This window comes from Lepisma saccharinum, chromosome 24 (assembly GCF_977018435.1).
Source record: "Lepisma saccharinum chromosome 24, izLepSacc3.1, whole genome shotgun sequence".
Classification (NCBI taxonomy): Eukaryota; Metazoa; Arthropoda; class Insecta; order Zygentoma; family Lepismatidae; genus Lepisma; species Lepisma saccharinum.
In genome coordinates, this window is record NC_139252.1 from 42,977,522 (window position 1) to 42,995,324 (window position 17,803).

The 17,803-nt window shown below is 38.7% G+C and overlaps 1 protein-coding gene across 1 annotated transcript in view; it reads left to right on the plus strand.

Annotated features, from left to right (window-relative positions):
* The window catches only part of LOC145977910 (short transient receptor potential channel 4-like), a 60,302-nt gene that overhangs the window by 5,181 nt on the left and 37,318 nt on the right, over positions 1–17,803 (plus strand). The window contains exons 3-5 of the mRNA XM_083110217.1: positions 1,819–2,153; positions 9,099–9,322; positions 11,440–11,585. Of these exons, the coding sequence (XP_082966343.1) occupies positions 1,819–2,153; positions 9,099–9,322; positions 11,440–11,585 (705 nt within the window). The remainder of the gene's footprint in view (positions 1–1,818; positions 2,154–9,098; positions 9,323–11,439; positions 11,586–17,803) is intronic.

Consider the following 17,803-nt stretch of genomic DNA (forward strand, 5'->3'; position numbering starts at 1 on the left):
AAGAATCTCTCATGTACGGCACGAGCTAAAACTATTCCAATGAAGGCTAGACGTTCCTGCTTATACAGCTACTTGTATGAAGTAACGGTATCTATAACCGAGTTGCATTTCAAAACACAGTAACTGCAACCAGTGGCGTGCGTAAATGGGGTTGGGGGGTCATAACCCCCCTTTGGCACAGTATTCCTAATAAGGGAACGTCAAAGACAGGAAAAGATGGAAAAATTAGGGCTGACTAATAAAACAGTACATGTAACCACTATACGTATAATTTGTTAACCAAATCTGTTCTGGCTTCACCAGAACAGTTCTGGTCCGTTCTACCTTGTATAACTAAAATATAAATTATACAATAAAGTGAAAAAAGAAAAAAAACGAGCGAATCTGTAAAAGACGCCCAGTGATTATTTTAAGGTACTTGGGCATAAGCGCATACCTCCGAATGTATCAGGGTTGGCCCGGGTGGGCCCAGCCCAGTTTTCACCACGCGTTTTTTTTTTACCAGAAAATGCCACTTCGAAAAAACCCACCAAAAAAACAGTCAAAATGTGTTTTTTTTTTCAGAAAATGTTGTAAATTATTGTTTTAAATACTTGTGAGGTTCTATGATTGTCAAAATTTCTTGGAAAACTTGTATAGAAAAGGCTTAACAGAGCTTATAATACTACAAATAATGAATGTAGTACAAGTCATAGTGGTTTTTATCAGGTTGTTTTCCTGAAATCATGCTGGAAATGAACATTTAACACAAATGAAGAGATCATATATCCAAGGAACAGAAGAGAAAAAGTATCAGAAATTTTTAGACAAAACGTTTGCATTTATTGATGCAGCATACTTGAACAAAGCTTGTAATTTTGAAATGTGATAGCACTTTGGTTATCAGTCACTTCCTTATGTGGGGGAAATCATAGTGGCATATCGTAGTTTCAACTGTGATGATCAATTGATACAAGAAATTTTTGCATGTTTAAACATTACAAGGGAGAATTGAGTACATTTTATTGAAATGTCGTTAATTGTGTCAATTAAATTGGAACACTCTTTAAATGATTTTTGTCATTTCTCATCCTAATGGGTTGCTTGCCTATGCAGTAAAATGTTATTTATGTCTGGTTAGGAGCTCTGTAGCCATGCAAGTCGTGCATCTTCCTGTTGGACGAATATTTTAGAACAGATTATGTTAACAGAATTGTTAAATAGTTTTTGATTCAGTCAACTATTATCTGTCACAGTTATTTCTGGAGCAAGGTTGCACATAGCATCAAAGAAGGGAAAGAAATAAGAGTGGGTAGAGCGATATGCTGATGTGAAGGCTGGTAACTGTAGTCGCTTGCTTCCCTCTAGGCAATCCATTTCTCTCCTCGCTGTTCATTGGTGGAGCAATCTCGCGTTACTACTTGAGTAGAGACTTGTTTTCATTCGTTTGCTCCAGAGATAGTTGGGACAGGGTATAAAGGAATACAAATTGTATGTTACAATGCATTGCTACTAGGAGAAAAAAATATTTCATTTTTAATATATATATTTTAAAACATAATCTGAAAAACCCAATAAAACCCAGTTTTGCCAGGGTTTTATTGCGTTTTATCTAAAAAAACCGAAAATGCCCACCCGGGTTTTTTTTTAAAAAAAACGGGCAAAATGCCAACCGTGGAATGTATGCGGGTGGAGGATGGGCATCTTTAGAGAGATCCTCTCTTTTTTCGAACATCCTTGGTACGTTACTGACTGCAACTGAGTTACTTTTTGAGCAACGTACAGTACTTTGAAAAAACTAACCCTTCATACAGTATCATTAACGTTGAAATTTTCCAGGGAACAACAGCGCTGCACATAGCGGTGAAGGATCAGAACGAGGCGATGGTTAGGTACCTCCTGGAGCTCCCGAACATCGACGTCAGCGACTGCGCCCTGCTGGCGATACAGACCAAGGACTCCAGAATCCTCCAGCTGATTCTGGACAAGCTGCACGAGGTGAGTCCGGGCCTGGAAGAGAGCGGCATCACGAAGACCTCCGTCCTCATGGAGAGCGAGACGCCGCTGGTCCTCGCCGCCCAGGAAGGCGACTACGAGATGATTGGGCTGCTGCTCAGGAGAGGGCACACCATTAGGTACCCTCATCCACTGGACTGCCTTTGCGAGGAGTGTATGTAAGTCTCCGTAGGCGTTTGGCTAATGTTTAGGCCAGTTTCCACGTAGACCACCAGCACTAGGGATAGCCAAATACGGATAATTTTCTAAGTATCCGGTCTATGGATTATCCTAATTGTCTGGATTATCCGGATATTCAGAATACCCGAATTATCCAGATATCCTATAACCAAATTATCAGAATTATCCGGATATTCGGATTACCCGAATATCCTATAACCAGATTATCAGAATTATCCGGATATTCGGATTACCCGAATTATCCGGATATCCTATAACCAGATTATCAAAATTATCAGGATATTCGGATTAGAATAGAATAGAATAGAATAGAATGGTCTTTATTTAAGCAGGCGTGTTTCGGCCTCATGGGCCGTTCTTACAACCAACCCTTGTCAAAGATACAATAAATGAATAAAAACAAAAAGAAAGAAAAAAAAACACATAATGATCATGATAATACAATAAAGAAAATATAAAGATTATACAATGATAAAATAATACATTGAATAGATTAGTATATATACTGTTGAGTAAAGATAAGTAATAAGTCTTCGGTAGTTCAATGTGTATGCCGGGGGGGGGGGGGGGTGTAGGTTAGGTATGCATAAGTGCAGGTGCAATTGTTAACATATGAAGGTTAATTAAGTTGTTGGGACAATAGTAAGTTCTTCAGATTTTTCTTAAAACTTTGATGGCAAATAATGTTAGTCAATGGTGCAGGCAGTTTGTTCCATTCCCTGATCCCTGTAACAATGATGGACTTGTTATATGTGGCGGTTTTATGTTTGGGGATTTTTAGATTGTGCTTGTTGCGGATATTATGTTCGGCTGATGTTCTACGAGAACAGATCTTATCGGATAAGTATTTTGGGGAGCCACTCTTAAGTATTTTGTGCATCAAGGTGAGTGTTAAGTATTTTCTTCTATTGCTAATGTTTAGCCAAGAAAGTTTCTTTAAATAGGGGGATACATGTTCCTTTCTGTTTAGGTTAAATATGAAACGTATACAACAATTCTGAATTTTTTGAAGTTTATAGTTTAAGCCCTGGGATATATTACTGTACACTGGAGCGCAATAGTCTAACGTGGATAGGACGAGTGATTGCATAAGACGATCTTTAACATTAGCGTCCAGAGCATGTTTTAAATGATACAAAGATTTAAGTTTCCCCATACAGTTTTTCACAATAAATTCGACTTGTGGCTCCCAATTTAAGTGTCTATCGAACACAATCCCCAAGTTTTTGCTTGTATCCACTTCGCATAGCGGTATACTGCCAAGAGTTGGAGGAGAAGGTGCGTTTTTGTGAAGTTTCTTAAGTGTACCATGAGTTCCTATGGTCATGAAGCAAGATTTTGTTGGATTTAATTGAAGGGAGTTCCTCCATGACCAATTTGTTATAGCATCAAGGTCGAATTGAAGTTTGGTCATCGCATTATCATAGTTTTCTGTATTACACTGAATATAGATTTGCGAATCGTCAGCATACTGATGGTAGTGGCAATATTGGACAGCGCGGTCGAAATCAGCTACGTAAATCATGTAAAGTAGTGGACCCAATATACTTCCTTGAGGGACGCCTTGTTGAACAACTAACCATTTAGAGTATGTGACTTCCGGTTCCCGATATTTCACACGTTGTTTCCTGTTGCCGAGATATGATCGAAACCAATTTAACGCGTTTCCGGTAACGCCATAGTGATACAGTTTGGCCAATAACAATTCATGATTGATCGAGTCGAACGCTCTTGAATAGTCCAACAAGACTAAAAGTGTAACTTCATTTTCATCTATTCCTTTACTTACATTGTCTACGATATCTACCAGCGCAGTGCAAGTACTATGCATTTTTCTGAAACCAGATTGAAAGTGTGGTAGGAAACCTTGAATATGTGAAAGTATTTGTTCATAAATTACTTTTTCAAGTATTTTGGACATTGTGGATAGAATGCTAATATGTCGTAGATCTTTTATTTCTGTGGGGTTGGATTTTTTAGGTATAGGTGTTACTTCGCATTTTTTCCACTCTTGAGGGAACCAACCTTTGGAAAGGGAAAGATTAATAATGTGCGTAAGAGCTTCTAAACAAAAGGGGATGCAATACTGTAAAATAGTTAGGTTTATGCCATCATAACCGCACGCTTTCGATTTCATTTTGTTAAAAATTTTACGTACTTGTTCGCTACTTACTGGGGTAAAAAAGAACGTGTCATTGTTGGGTTGCTCAAGATACGTGTTGGTTTCATCAATCACCGCTGCATTGTTATCTGAGGGTGCACTCGGCTTAACAAAGAACTCGTTTACCGCATTCGGCCGAAATGTATCTGGGGAGAGCGCATTACTCTTTTTATTTGGTAAAAGTCCCTGGCTTCTGAGGTTAGATCATAAATTTTTAGCATTTTTTACATTCATATTTACCGTTTCGTTATAGTGCTTAAATTTTGCGTTTCTGACTGCTTTTTTGGCTCTGTTTCTGAAGTATTTGTACGATAGGAGAGCGTCTGGGTCTCCTGTATTTACATATCTCAGATGAAAGAAGTCGCGCAACTTCCAGAATTCCCTTACTTGATTTGAAATCCAGGGGGCGGGAGGTTTGGTTACACGAATTTTTCGCTGGGGGGCGTGCTTATCTATTAATCTGATAATGTTATCATTCAAGGCCTCCACCGCTGCATCTACGTCCTCGTTTCTTTCGATTTTGCACCATTCCACATTTTCCGCGTCTTTACGAAACTTGTCCAAGTCCATGGTTTTGAAATTTCTAATTTTGATAATTTTTTTAGGTTGCTTTGGTGTGTACAGGTCAAATATGGAGTATGTTATATGGTGATTTGTGATTCCAGGTAACTCGCTCTGCCCAATTTGCTTTACAATTAAATCTTGTGAACAAACGATTAAATCAATTAATGACTTTGACACCTGAATTATCCGGATATCCTATAACCAGATTATCAGAATTATCAGGATATTCGGATCATCAGAATTATCCGGATATCCTATAGCTAGCCAGATTATTAGACTTATCCGGATATTCGGACTATATCCGAAATTTCCTGATATCCGAATGTGTGCATTATCCGGGCAGTTTTATCGTTACATCCGTTTTACATATTCTTTTATTCATGATTTTTGTATTTCACTACACGGATTTGCTTCAAACCATTCATCAAATCTGTACTATCCGGATATCCGATAATTTGAAATTGGATATCCGTTTTCCGAACTTTGTGGCCATCCCTACTAGAAACAGTTCTGAAGGGGCCTCCATAACGGATTCATCTAAAATTCTTCATCTGGAAGAGGGGTGTCAGTTGATACTGAGGAGAGTGTAAGGGTAATTTTAGAGGAAAAATGGGCCTTTTTGTAAAAAAATGTAGGAGGGGTAGGAAGATTTTGGGTCAAGAGCGCCCACGGGATTTTTTTTCAGAGGGGATCAGCGATCAAAGTCGGGGGAACGTAGGGTGATTCCATCACTCCAGTTAAGAAAATTCTCAAAGCATTCCTTTATGCTAATATAATTAGCACAGGCATCTCCACACACTGCATTTTCTCCATGTTGATCCTTACAAGTATCCACCCCACCTTTCCCCAAACTGGGAAAAGCACCCTCCAGCTAGAAATTTTCACTCCGAAGACTGGGGGTCAGAGTAAGATTTCATATCTTGCCCTCCTGTGATAATAACTCATATTTTACCTTTTATTATTATTATTATTATTATTATTTACAAATCATAGCAATTGCCGTTGTTGTCAAGTTCAGATTTGAGTCCGCTACTTAAATAGAAACAGCTGTAACGAGTGCACTCACGGTCCCCGAAATGACGTGTCATTCATACCCCGGCACGGGGCCAAACGTCGTTATGTGTACGGGAAACCGGTCTTGACTCTTAGGGTCCAGGTTTTCAAGTTCGGTACTGAGACGGTCGCTTATTGTCGTACTATTGCGAGACGGAGATAAATACCTTGAAATGTTACACTGTTTTGTTTACCTTTGATATGTAGATTCGAACAATCATAACACACTAATAGCATAATATCTGGTACCTGAAAAACGTCAAGTAACAACACTGACGAACGGTAAAAAATGAATATATATTGTAACAACAAAAAAATGTTGCAATCAACAACTGTTTACAAAGCCTCCTCAAACTCTCACTCATTCACTCTCTTTCACACATCTGAGGTATTTTTACATGTGAAGTATAGATACAAATCATGGGTCTCATTAACATATCATTCCTTTTTAGTTTTTAAACCTTTATGTGAATATAGGGCATTTGTCTGCCAGCTTCTGTGCTCTTTTAAATTAACTTAAGTGCCAGCCCTCGGAAAGCGGTTAACTAAGACAATTGGGTCGGCGTGGTTAAATCTTTCGTTCGAATGAACGTATGCATCCAGTCCTAAGCACGACATTTAACAAGTTTCTCGGACGGGGGTAATACGCATAAGCCTCTCTCGTCCAATGAGAACTACACCATTACCTAGCGATGCGATACTTAATCACTTCCAGCTGCCGGAATACACAAATCAATCGTCGGCGCGAGCAAAAATTACATTAATAACCATTATGCAACAAATAAAACTACTTCATACGCACGACCTTGCAATATAAAATACGCTTTCTACAATTAAAGAGGACTCATAAGTCAAGTATTGACAAATTAAATGGCGCGACGGGGCGGTCGGTTACACAAAAAATGGAGCACACTTTGACAATTTACACTAAATATTAAAGTAATGAAATGGAGCTTCTAACCCTGAATGCAGACAATTAAATTAGAACATCTGAACATGAAATAACCCTTTTTTACAACAATACCAAAATATTTTCAGATACGGAAGTTAGGTTCGGGGTTTCCTGAGTCACTTTGCAAATAAGTGAGACTTCGGCGTTAACAGTATGGTGTTGATACTAACAATGCACGTTTACATGGACATAAGACCCTCTGAAGAATACTGTACCGGACTCTGCTACATTGCGTGGTCATTCATCTCTCCTGGACGCGGGACTTGCACACGGTTCCTTTGTGGCGAAATTGTTCTCCGAGGTCGATCGCGACGAATAATAATTGCTACGATATGGTGTACTTGCACCTCCTCAGTACTTCGGGCGTTCCTCTTGTCACTAGCGTCGGGTGTACGTGGTCACGCGCCGGTCCGGAATCTCTCTAGTGTCGGGCATCCATTGGACGTCGATCTGGAATCATCTCTCTCTGGTAACGGGCTTCGACTGGGCGTCGATCTGGAGTCGTTCTCTCTCTCTCTGGTAACGGGCTTCGGTTGGAACGTCGATCTGGAAACGTCCTTCGGGCTTTGGGCAGTGGTTGGCTTTGATGCCGTCTTTGGTGCTGGCTGGCTGGCTTCATCGGATGGTAGCGGCGCATCGTTGCGGGTGCCGGGGAGGCGACGGCCCCCCTTCTCTATCTCCTTTAGCCCTCCATTATTATGTAGTCCACGCTTGGCAAAAACAAATCACCGCGTAATCTTCACCAAAATAAGGCGCACACTGGTAATTCTCTATCTGCAATTCGCTCACGGTATGTAAGAAAAGAAAGTTCACGGACACAAAACAATAATCACGCGAGAGCGTAGCGCGGAGATGCTCTCTCTATGAAATCCGGGTAAAAACTGTCTCTGGAATCCTAGTGTTCTTGTTTATATATCACTTTCGAATTTGTCCGTTGGAAAGCACGCTAAAGTGGCTTGGCTTCGGTTTGCGAGGGGATGGAAAATACCTTTCTCCATTGTCTTGAAACGCAGTCATCCGCGCGTCCTCGATCCTTGCAGGCTTGGGCTCCAGCGGATTTTCCTGGTCATCCGTGACAAATGCGTTCGCCCACCCGCTGCGATTTCTAGCCCGGTTTCGACGAAAATAATATTTCCTTTTCTCCGTGTTGGTGCAAATATGTCATGTTCTAAGCAATGACAGCTCGGCTGTCACTCAGGAAAAACCCGTCTCCCAACTCCCGACGTCTGGCTCGGATACAAATTTATCCACAAAATAAAATCAAACCTCACACTTTTATATTTGGACATACAATGAATCAATAAACAAAAATAATTTATATCGAACTGCGTTTCACATGTCACTGGATACCGTGACACAGCAGGGTGCGAAATCCTGGGGGGAAAGGGGGATATATATCCCACACCAACAATTTTGGCTTCAAAAATCCACCCCACCAAAAGTTTCTGGGGGGGGGGAGAGTGTTTGTTATAAAAAAAGGCGATCAATCATTTTTTATTTCAAATATACTTTACTAAGGATAGTATCGAAAACACACACCAAGTAATGTGTTTCTGCGTTTTGCATACTTTCTCTCTTTCTCATTCAAGAGACGATTTACAGATCATACACCAATAACAAATGTTATATTGATATAATATATTCATAATAAAAATAATATAACAATGCAAGACAAAAATAACTATGAAATCTAATTGATTTATACTAATAGAAAGCAAAAACTAAACAAAAACTTAAAACATAATAAAAATATTTCAACTATTTTATCATTTATTGACATCCTTAACCGGTCAGTAAAGGAATTAGTTTGCTATAAAAGTATATACTTAATAATAATAATAATGTATTTTAAATATTAATTTACTTGTATATTAATTATTATATATATGTATTATATATATAAATATTTATATATTTGTGTCTATATATGTGTGTGTCGAGATTAAGATCATCCTTCCCCCCGCCAATCTTCAATGATTTCGCCTGACTTCCTTTCCATAAACATCTATCACTTTGTTGTCTTCTTGTACTTTTTCATGATGCACAGATATCAAGAGAACACTTAATCTGTGTTTCATGGCACCTCTCGTCCATGTTTTCGCTCTACAATTTCCAATTATATGAAGTTTTTCCAGAGATCTCAGGTGGGACCTGCTCGATCGTTTTGAACTATTTCCTTGCTTTGTCTCCCAGAGCAGGCATCAAGGAGGAGAGCCTAACGCGAGCCTACAACCGTCTGGCCGTGTACAAGGCCATCTCCAACCCCGCCTACATCGTCCAGTCGTCCACCGATCCCCTCCTCACGGCCTTCCTGCTCTGCCGGGAACTGAACCGCTGCGCCCAGAAGGAGCACGAGTTCAGGACGGAATACGAGGATCTGCTGTACAAGTTGCGGCAGTTCTCCGTCGAACTTATTGGTAAGTGGAAAAGAAAATCGGGTACTATTATTGTATAAGGGAAAACACCTATAAATCATATATTTCGCACTTTTTTTACATTGCTAACGTACTATTTTGGAATGCGGAACATTTCCTAAGGTGAAATAATACATTTCTAACTAAGATAATGTACGGTAGTGGCATTAATTCTGGACACTTTTAGTAAAATGTTATTTTTTTAAAAATCTCGAATGTAGAAACTATATTCTGTATAGAAATATTAAACAAGTTTAAATGACATCGTTCAGTATAATGCTGCACTCAGATGCAATTATTGAAGTTACTGAACAATGTAATTTAAACTTGTTTAATATTTCTATACAGAATATAGTTCTTACATTCGAGATTTTTAAGAAAATAACATTTTACTAAAAGTGTCCAGAATTAATGCCACTACTGTATATTTCTTACATTTACCAGTACTTACTGTTACTTGTTATTTCGATTCTGTAACACATTATGGCGGGCGATAGCGTACTGGTTCAGGGCGCGTTGTGAGAGTGTTTTGTCGATTTATGCAGTGTTGCAATCTCGTTCACCGGAAAATACCTACTTTCGTGCCCGGATTTGAAATTATGTCAATACGTCGCAAACCATTGACGTTAGCGTCACAAACCATTGACGTTAGCCCCAAAAACCATTCACGTTAGCCCCAAAAACCATTTTCCGTAAGGTTAGGTTAGGTTAAGTTAGGTTAGGCAAGCATAGTTGAAGAAAATAAAAACAAAATTAAAAATACTCGACAAGTCATGTTCTAGTGAAAACACGGCGAGGCTGAAACACTGACTATCGGGTTGCGTCATCTTAACACACGGAACATTGTACTCTCGTTCAGAAAGCAAATGGCGGCATCAGAATCAGCGTGTCGGACAGAGATTTTCGCACAAAACGACATGTTTTCGCATTAAAATGGATCAAAACTACGTTCACGAACTTTCCACAACGCTACAGAAAATGATTTCCGTAAGTACTTTCTCCTGTAAATTGGAAGAAATCCGTTTCCCTTATGCTGTAATGTTACCGAAAATCGCCAATATATCTTCATACCAGCATCAATTTCATCTAGTCATCACTGATCCTCACGTGGCAGAAAGATGACTCTAAGTAACAAAAATGCAAACACTAGGACTGAGCCGATACCGATGGATCTGTATCGATTAGTATTTATTTACCGTTACTTGCCGATACTTTTCCGAAATTTTGGTCTTTCATTAAGGCCCACTTTAGACGGAAGTATTTCCTTTAACATTTTTGCTAGCATAAATGCTACGTAAATGCTTCCAAAAATCTCATAGTATATAGTACTTTAGACGGAAGCATTTCATGCAAAATTTCGGTGAGCTTTTGCGATTACAATGTACACTCGCCTCAATGAGTGCTCCGGCAATTTGTTTCTTTATACAGCATATTTGCAGAAGATACAATTCAACATACAATTGTTTCAACGCTGTATAAAACACAACTTATTACTAACTTCGTTGACCCTGTACAATATATACAGCACGAAAGGCACGTCGAGTTACACCATATATGGTGAGTTCACGTTGTCTACAATTGAAATAACTAAAATATTCTTCCATACGTGTACAATAAATGCTATAAAGCACGGATTTAAGCAGAGCCATTGATTTGTACCTAAGAGCATTTAATAGGAAACCTTAATCCTCTCGGTTGAATAGTTATAGTATTTTAAAAATGTGAAGTGATACATTGTTTACATCTTACGCGGCCGCCATTACATCTGCACTCGTGACCTAGTGGTCGCCTCTGATTGGTTATGCTACGAAAAATGCTACGGAAATAAGATGGATCCTACCCTTAAGGAATGCCATGAAATATAGCCTGGCATCTGAAGAGCAATGAAATTGTTCACTTTACGCGATAGCATTTTGGCCATGGCATAAATGTTTAGAAAAATGCTAAGGAAAATGCTCTCGTCTAAAGTGGGTCTAACTCACGTACCCCGCTAAATTGCGGCACGACACTTTTGCGGAATCTAAAGCAAAAATCTTGGTAAATTAATTCATATAATTTGAGTGTAATATTTACACACTAACAAGTTTTAATTATTACAAGCGTCGGTATTTTTTTTTCAGCATGCTGCAAGAGTTCCGAGGAAGTGGAGTGCGTTCTGACGAGGAAGGAAGGCTGCCCCACGGCAGGGGACTTCGTATTCCCTCGCCTCCTGCTCGCCATCGACTGCTTCCAGAAGGAGTTCGTTGCGCACCACAACATCCAGCTGGTAAGGTCATATATTGAACTGTAGACGAGTGACGTTGCATTATGTGGCGTAAATTATAAATGCACGAAGGAGTTTCCTAGACAGCACAGTGTTAACTCTACCGCATTGTAATCAAGGTGCCCCGGGTAGGATGGACGGGATGCTGAACCCACTTTTAACTGTAGCGTAAGTCCAGATCAGCCTGTCTGTATGTAAAGTGGATTTACATCAAACGAACTTTGTACATAGTAGTAATGGCAGCACTATGTTCCTACGCGTCAGCAAAAATTTGATGCGCCTGGTGTTATGTTACATCCGGTGGTAGCGGGCCACGAGCGATTTTATTGTTGAGTCAGCAGAACGTGTCTGATCACCTTGAAGACATCGGAAGCGGTGGGGGGAGGGGGGTCAATGGGTTTGTCACGTTGTTTCTTGATGTATGCTAAACTAACACGTGCGTATGTTTGTGTGTGTGTGGAGGAAATGCGCGCGCAACCATTGCGTATGATTCAAAGACATGAAGAAATGATTTAAAGATGGCGCCGAAGGTGCTTTACCCCCGAAAGTTTAGCGGCTAAGGTTATTGCTCTGTAAAACAAGAGGCGTCGAGGGTTCGATTCCTGGTAGAGTCAATATTGATTGGTTGATAGATTGAGTTAGTTTTTTTAAGTCCGTTTTATGCACGGCAAAACTAATCAGGATTGGAGCTACAGTTGAAAAGTGGTGATTCGGACCACTATGTGCCTCCACCGAGTATCGAACCTGGGACCCGTTGATTACAAGGCGACGATGTCAATATTGAATGGTCTCGATTAGCCTGGGTGTAAATAAAGGCAACAAAATGTTTGAGTTCGAAAATCGAGTTGGGTTAGTGGTTAATGTTGTCACCTGGCAATGAAGAGGTCGCGGGTTCGATTCTCTAGGTAGTTAAATTAGGCCAATTGTTTTGCCCCGCCATTATAGGTCCCGATTAGTCCATCTGTGCATAAATAGTGTTTGAATAAAATCAAAATGGCGGCCGCGTTTTGTGTTTAGCGGCGGCGGCGACCGGGGCGCGGCGCGGCGCGGGGGCGGGGCGAAGCGGGACGGCGCGGCGCGGGGCGGAGCGGGGCGGCGCGGCGCGGGTGGTGTTTTTTATTCCGCGAGATGTTTTAACCAAGTGGTTGAGGGTTCGATTCCCAATGTTAGTGAAAATTGGATATTCAATTGTATTTGTTTAAAAGTTCCGATTAGCTTTTTTGTGCACAAAGAGAAAATGAACTAATTGGAAATAGGATGTTTATGCTGTAATGAAAAGGTCCCGGGTTCGATTCACAATGTCAAATTGGCTGATAATGATGTTTTTTTTTTTTAAAAAAAAAAGAAGTGTGTTGAGTCCCCATTAGTATTTAGGCAGGAACAGATATTAAAAATCAAAACAAAATGCCTTTTGATTACAACGCAAAGACTTTACCGCTAATGTATAAAGATAAATTAGAATCTGTTGTTTTGCCGTGTGGGGCCCCAGTACCGATTAGCTTAAATGCATAAAGAGTAGGTAAAATAAGCAAGATGGCCGTCACTATTGTTTTGTGATCAAAGAGGAGTCACAGGTTCGATTCAATCAAAGGAGGCAAGATTCTATGTTTCAATTCCATGTAAAAGTCTAAAGTTATGTTTCGATTAACCTCAATGCATAAAGAGGAATTAAACAAAAACAAGCAAAATGGCGACAGATGTGATAAAAGAAAAATTGAATTAGTTTTTTATAGTGACAAGAAAAAATAGCGAATCATTGTTAGAAATAGAATGAAAATAAAGATACTTGCCTTTGCGTGTCCAGCGCTGTGCAGAAAAGCTCTCATGCTTTATCTCCGACAAGTCCACAATACACATTTTTTTTTATTGTATAGTTAATTATTAATGTTGTTATTAACACAGATTCTTACCAGTGTGAAGAAAAGCTCTCATGCTTTATCTCCGACAAATTCACAATACACACTTTTTCATTATATAGTTAATTATTATTGTTGTTATTAACACCGAGTTTTACCAGTGTGAAGAAAAGCTCTCATGCTTTATCTTCGACAAGTCCACAATACACACTTTTTCATTATATAGTTAATTATTAATGTTGTTATTAACGATTGTTACCAGTAAAAATATAAACCATGAGGATTTTTAAAAGGGTGATAAGTGAAAAAAGCCAAGACATATATTTTATCCCTGTTTATTACCAATATTTACAAAATTCAAAAGAGCCGCACACACACACACACACACACATACATATGTAAAATGTTTATATTGTGTCACCAGTTTATCAACATGTTATTTAACAAGTTTTTATTCTTCAAGTTTGTTCACTCACCCACATAAGGAATTGTGTCACTATCATATCCATTTTCTGCTGCAACCACTGAATTAAAATGTTTCACTATTTTTTCCACAAGCATGTTCTCGCAAAAAACAAACACTTCTTTGGAAAGTCTTTTTCCGTCGATGTTTTGTATAGACAAAGGCTCAGGTTTTGTGCATCCATGTAGATGGGAAAGCACAAACTTCTCCTTATTACATGCATGGACAGGGGAAATATCTGTGCAACCGAAACATTGTTCGCGAAGGTCGAGAATGCAAGATTCCACACAGTTTCCAAAATATGATTTCAGATACGGCGACACTGTTTCACACATAACTTTCGCATGCTCGATGCACACAAATATCTTCATAAACACAGATTCTTACCAGTGTGAAGAAAAGCTCTCATGCTTTATCTCCGACAAATTCACAATACACACTTTTTCATTATATAGTTAATTATTATTGTTGTTATTAACACCGAGTTTTACCAGTGTGAAGAAAAGCTCTCATGCTTTATCTTCGACAAGTCCACAATACACACTTTTTCATTATATAGTTAATTATTAATGTTGTTATTAACGATTGTTACCAGTAAAAATATAAACCATGAGGATTTTTAAAAGGGTGATAAGTGAAAAAAGCCAAGACATATATTTTATCCCTGTTTATTACCAATATTTACAAAATTCAAAAGAGCCGCACACACACACACACACACACATACATATGTAAAATGTTTATATTGTGTCACCAGTTTATCAACATGTTATTTAACAAGTTTTTATTCTTCAAGTTTGTTCACTCACCCACATTAGGAATTTTGTCACTATCATATCCATTTTCTGCTGCAACCACTATTAAAATGTTTCACTATTTTTTCCACAAGCATGTTCTCGCAAAAAACAAACACTTCTTTGGAAAGTCTTTTTCCGTCGATGTTTTGTATAGACAAAGGCTCAGGTTTTGTACATCCATGTAGATGGGAAAGCACAAACTTCTCCTTATTACATGCATGGACAGGGGAAATATCTGTGCAACCGAAACATTGTTCGCGAAGGTCGAGAATGCAAGATTCCACACAGTTTCCAAAATATGATTTCAGATACGGCGACACTGTTTCACACATAACTTTCGCATGCTCGATGCACACAAATATCTTCATAAACACAGATTCTTACCAGTGTGAAGAAAAGCTCTCATGCTTTATCTCCGACAAATTCACAATACACACTTTTTCATTATATAGTTAATTATTATTGTTGTTATTAACACCGAGTTTTACCAGTGTGAAGAAAAGCTCTCATGCTTTATCTTCGACAAGTCCACAATACACACTTTTTCATTATATAGTTAATTATTAATGTTGTTATTAACGATTGTTACCAGTAAAAATATAAACCATGAGGATTTTTAAAAGGGTGATAAGTGAAAAAAGCCAAGACATATATTTTATCCCTGTTTATTACCAATATTTACAAAATTCAAAAGAGCCGCACACACACACACACACACACATACATATGTAAAATGTTTATATTGTGTCACCAGTTTATCAACATGTTATTTAACAAGTTTTTATTCTTCAAGTTTGTTCACTCACCCACATAAGGAATTGTGTCACTATCATATCCATTTTCTGCTGCAACCACTGAATTAAAATGTTTCACTATTTTTTCCACAAGCATGTTCTCGCAAAAAACAAACACTTCTTTGGAAAGTCTTTTTCCGTCGATGTTTTGTATAGACAAAGGCTCAGGTTTTGTACATCCATGTAGATGGGAAAGCACAAACTTCTCCTTATTATATGCATGGACAGGGGAAATATCTGTGCAACCGAAACATTGTTCGCGAAGGTCGAGAATGCAAGATTCCACACAGTTTCCAAAATATGATTTCAGATACGGCGACACTGTTTCACACATAACTTTCGCATGCTCGATGCACACAAATATCTTCATAAAGTTCCGCCACGAACTTTCTGCGATGAACACTATCTCCAGGGAACCGTAAGCTTGTTTCTTCCTTATAATGATCTGACGGCGATTGTACAGTGTGGTTATCAGCAATTCATGTTGCTCACTTAGTGGGTAGGAAACACGAGGCTGCTCACCTGGAATAGCGATGTAATTGTCGATTACTGGAAACAATTCCTGAAGAGCGTGCCACTCCTGCAACTGTAGTTCAACACCGGCCGCCCCGCTTCTGTGTAGCCTGACCACAGGTTGGAAATCCAGATGAGAGGAAAGTCCGATTGAGATAACTTTTGTTTTCGAAGCATTCAAATAGTAGATGTGATCGAATAATATCGACTGGCGTATAAGACTAGTTACTTGTTTTTGTTCTTCAGGTAAATGCTGATCGCTCTCTTTCTGAAGAACCCCTTTGAAATTAGTGTACGGTTGAAATCTTTTTTTCAACGGCATCGAAATAGAGGATTCCATGACTAAGAACTGCGAGATACTGCATGTCGCAGCGTGCAGGTATACATTTGAAGAAATGCGTGGGTGTGTTTTTGAGACGCATGCGCGCGTAGCAAACCAAGCATGTGCTGGACAAAAAAGGTGGAGGGGGCGGGGCATTACAAAGATCAATGGTGAGAGAAAAATCAGCAGAATATCATAAACGTCATATTGAGGAAATATTGGATAACAAATATTAATTAATTTAATTAAAGCATCAACCGCATTGTCGATCTGAAATTAGGTTTATAGACAGGGGGCAAAATGGAAAATATCGACGATGTTCTAGTATTGGATTGTTTCTGTATTTCCATCGGTATAATCCTCCACCACATTTGAAGCATACTGTTTTATCCTCTTTTTGAATGTAAAATAATCCTGCTTCGGACAGAGCTTCTACAAACGGGAATTCTTTTGATTGCCAGTTTCTGAAAGAGGACAATCTAGCATTGAAAGATCCCATCTCTGGATATTGCGTCATTGTTCTGTAAAGACACAAAACAAGATAAATATTATAAGTAAGCTGTTGTAAACTGTAACGCTACAAAATTATTAATATACTATTAGGACTATATGTAACTTGTATAAAATTTCAAAGAGTATTTACTGTCAATATTTTCTAGTATACGTACCGAGTATTATAAATTTAATTTACGAGTCAGCAAATAAGTTGTTATAATATTGTCGTTTTTTATCGGTACTGGGAATAAAATTTGAAATTTATGCATGGGTTTACCAGAGGCTCTATGGAATAAATACAGAAAACAGTAATGCCCACAGTACACAGACCCGTAACTTTGTATCTGATGAGTGTTGTACGTATAGAATTTAGAGTTATTTTCCAAAAATCGCAAATGGTTATGCACATGTGGAGGTTTTCCGTAACTATCAAAAAATTCCCCCCGGGAGTTACTGTCTATGTAAATTGCTACCCAGTGCTTCCCGGGGCTATCTTTGGGATCTGTATTTACAATCAACGCTGCTGGTAGTTCCACATGTACAGGTAATTCATTAGCTGCGAAAACCCCAACATGATGATTGTCAAAGGCTCTATTTGATATTAACCCGTGAAGCAAATTTAAAGTCGACAGCATTGCTGGACACTAAATAGTAATATTGTGCAACTCACCTTTTTATACTTCAAAGTAGACGGTACACGTCACAGTAGATTCCAGAGCCAATTTGATCTGGGCCACCAAGCTGTTTATCGTTGTTGAAACAATGGAGAGCTATCTAACACAACGCTGATGCTCGGAATATGTAGGCGGGGTTTACAAACGCGCATGCGTACAATGCTATCTGGCATTTGTTGTGCTGTTGTAAAATGAATTTTGTACTATAAGAAAATTGTCTGTATGTGTGTGTGTGTATATATATCTATATATACAGACACACACGCATATTTATTTATTGATGAAGTGTATATATATATATATATAA